Below are 2,660 nucleotides of genomic sequence, written 5' to 3' on the forward strand. Positions count from 1 at the left end.
ATTTTTTTTTAAAAAAAAAAGAGGTTAAAACGAAGCAACATTACAGAAAATCTGCATTCAGCAATGGAACGTGGCGTCTGCATTTATAAAATGTGGAAAGAGGAAAGTAGCACGCATATACGCACGAGTAATCATATATGTGGCAGTCACCAGGCTACTATATATGTTCATTGTTCTTCCGATGCAGAAGCATGTTATCGTCCATCCAGAAGTTGGACTTGACAAGTCCCAAATGAGGGCAACCCATCGACCGGAAGCCAAAGGGCACGATGACAATGCGTATGAAACTGAAATATCATTGAAGATCTGCAAACAGCGGTACATTACAGGTACTAGTGGAATGCATCAGACTAGTAGAGTTCTTGTGCGGCTTGATTGTGCAAACGTTTATAAACAAACTATTATAGTAAATTACAGGTATTGTATAAGTAGAAGTAAAACTATTATGATAAATGCCCAGCATCACTTGTATCAAACTCATTGAACCTAACTGAACAAAGCCACGAGCGAAGAGGATGTCTTCCCAGACCTGTAGAGCAACAAAGTGTTCGGATCAAGAAGTTTCTAACAAAAAAACCGGAATATTATTATCTGAGCAAGCTTGATGATGTTCTGCTAACAACATTTTCTATTCGAAACATGAATATCTTGTACAAAATGGTCATCGTACCTTCGCTCAAACACAACAAAGAATTAGCTGAACATGTGGAGGTAGCAGTGTGGAGTAGAACCAATCAGTGGAGATTTAAGTAACACAAATGCGTGAGAGAGAAGCCAAGTTGCATGCGTACTAAACCACCATTGCTCCAAACATGAAACATGCAGACATTAGAGTACTCCCAGCTAGAAAAGAGCATAACCAAAATCAAGCAGATATGGTGAGCCCACTGCTCCATAGCACGGACAATTGACTCCTTGGGAAGCAAAACCTCATATTAAAGGCACCAGCAGTCCTATATTGGTGTATGTCACATGTGCAAAGATTGCAACTCCGAGTACATCGGCACATATGGCAGATAAGATGAGTAGACATTTTCAAGAGTGCAGAGCATTCTGGTTCGCTCACTATCCATATTGTAACACATGAATGGTGTATCGAACCCCACGGTGAAGAAGATGACGTTACATTCTGGATGAATAGCAATCCAATCAAAGGCCACGTTATAGTCATTGACACACCTCTCGCTACCAAACATGTCCGAAATTTTAACTGTATGCTTCAACACCCATTCTTTACTGCCATAGTCCTCGAGAACATAAACTACTAGCCTGTCATCTTTGATTTCATCAGTAAAACTGGCATAATGCAGGCGGCCCTGCGAGTGCTGAATAAAGCCATCATCTATATCACTAGGATTAGGAGCAGCAAAGTTGGCCCATGTCTCCCCGTCGGTGTCCACCGCAGCTACACAAGGCACCAAATCCCAGCCAAGACCTGTGAAAGTCTGAAAATGCAGACAACCGTTGAGGAAGACAGTTGCCTTGTGAGGATTAGCGAGGGCAACATCTCCGTTCCACCCCTTCTCCTTATGAACCCATCTCCCAGTCTCTGAAGAATACACATCCACTCCGGAAATGATGCTGTCGTCCGTCAGCAACACAAACACATGGAAGTGGGAAGACACGGCCGGATTGAAACCCAGACGCACCATGGCCCCAACGTCATCATCAGCATGGGTGTGGCCGGGATCGTCCGGCAGCGCGATCCACTCTTCCGTGGCAGGGTTGCAGACGACATACTGAAACCCAACGTCGGCCTTGGCGGGGGCGCCATAGCAGCGGCAGAGGAGGAGACCGTTGCAGCAATCGAGGAGATGGATTGGCAGCTGGGGCAGGAAGTCCAAGGAGGGGGAGCCTCGGGTCCCCGAGACCTTGAAGAATTGGATAGCGGACTCCTGGAAGCGCTTCTTGCTGGTGCGGGTGCAGAAGAAGCCGGCCAGGGACTGGGGGAGTTTGCGGGCGAGGCCCAGCCAGTTTTTGCACACGCACTTGCAGCGCCAGCGATGCCTGGCGGGAACCCGCGAAATGATTTCGAGCAGGAGGTCGTCGGTGAGGGTCTCGGCCGTCGTCCCTTCGTCGCGGGGAGGAGAGAAAGACCTGCACAGCCAGGGGCACAGACGGACGAGAGGACAGAGGGATTCAGTGAAGGTGGATGCGGAATGTTGCGATGGTTGGTGCTGGATCTGCGCGTGTATACATGATACGAGTTGAAAGCAGCATCTTCCTTCTATCCTGCCGGCGAGAGTTTCGTCGGGACGGAAAATGGCAGTGGCGGCGGCTCCGTCGAGCGGAGGAGGTCACTCTGAGCTTAGGACTGAGATTTTAGTGGCCTAAACGGGCCTAGTCTGGCTCTGCACTCGACAGCCCGTTTATGACGAGGCCGTGAATTGGAGAAAAGTTTTCTCAGAATTCTCAGAAAACATTAATCCTTCCGTCACTCTTTTGTGGGAAGTAGGGGAGACTGGAGAAATCGACGACCTTTTTGCTGGGAGAAGCACCATAGGAAAAATGTAAACGGTAAAAGAAGAGGATTTCAAGGAAAACATATTACTGGCACTTCGTACACAGAATTATGATTTAATTACCCATTAATACACTCTAGAACACTTCATAATGCTAGAAACTAAATTGTTGGTACTTTATGTTGAACGTAGATGGGC

At 47.2% G+C, this 2,660-nt stretch overlaps 1 protein-coding gene across 1 annotated transcript; it reads right to left on the bottom strand.

The window, feature by feature from the left end:
* Positions 1-968: 968 nt before the first annotated feature.
* On the bottom strand, positions 969-2,220 carry LOC127315122 (F-box protein At5g07610-like). The gene is made up of 2 exons (XM_051345643.1): positions 2,198-2,220; positions 969-2,097 (listed from the first exon to the last, which is right to left on the bottom strand). Exons 1-2 carry the CDS (start codon positions 2,218-2,220, stop codon positions 969-971), a joined length of 1,152 nt encoding a protein of 383 aa, XP_051201603.1.
* Between the last annotated feature and the right edge of the window lie 440 nt (positions 2,221-2,660).

This window comes from Lolium perenne, chromosome 7 (genome assembly GCF_019359855.2).
Source record: "Lolium perenne isolate Kyuss_39 chromosome 7, Kyuss_2.0, whole genome shotgun sequence".
NCBI classification, from domain to species: Eukaryota; Viridiplantae; Streptophyta; class Magnoliopsida; order Poales; family Poaceae; genus Lolium; species Lolium perenne.

Excerpts from the sequence above, each read along its gene's own strand:
- LOC127315122 (XM_051345643.1), bottom strand. The coding sequence starts at position 2,220 with ATGCTGCTTTCAACTCGTATCAT. Across the intron at positions 2,098-2,197 it reads CTGCTTTCAACTCGTATCAT|GTCTTTCTCTCCTCCCCGCG; the intron begins GTATACACGCGC and ends CTGGCTGTGCAG.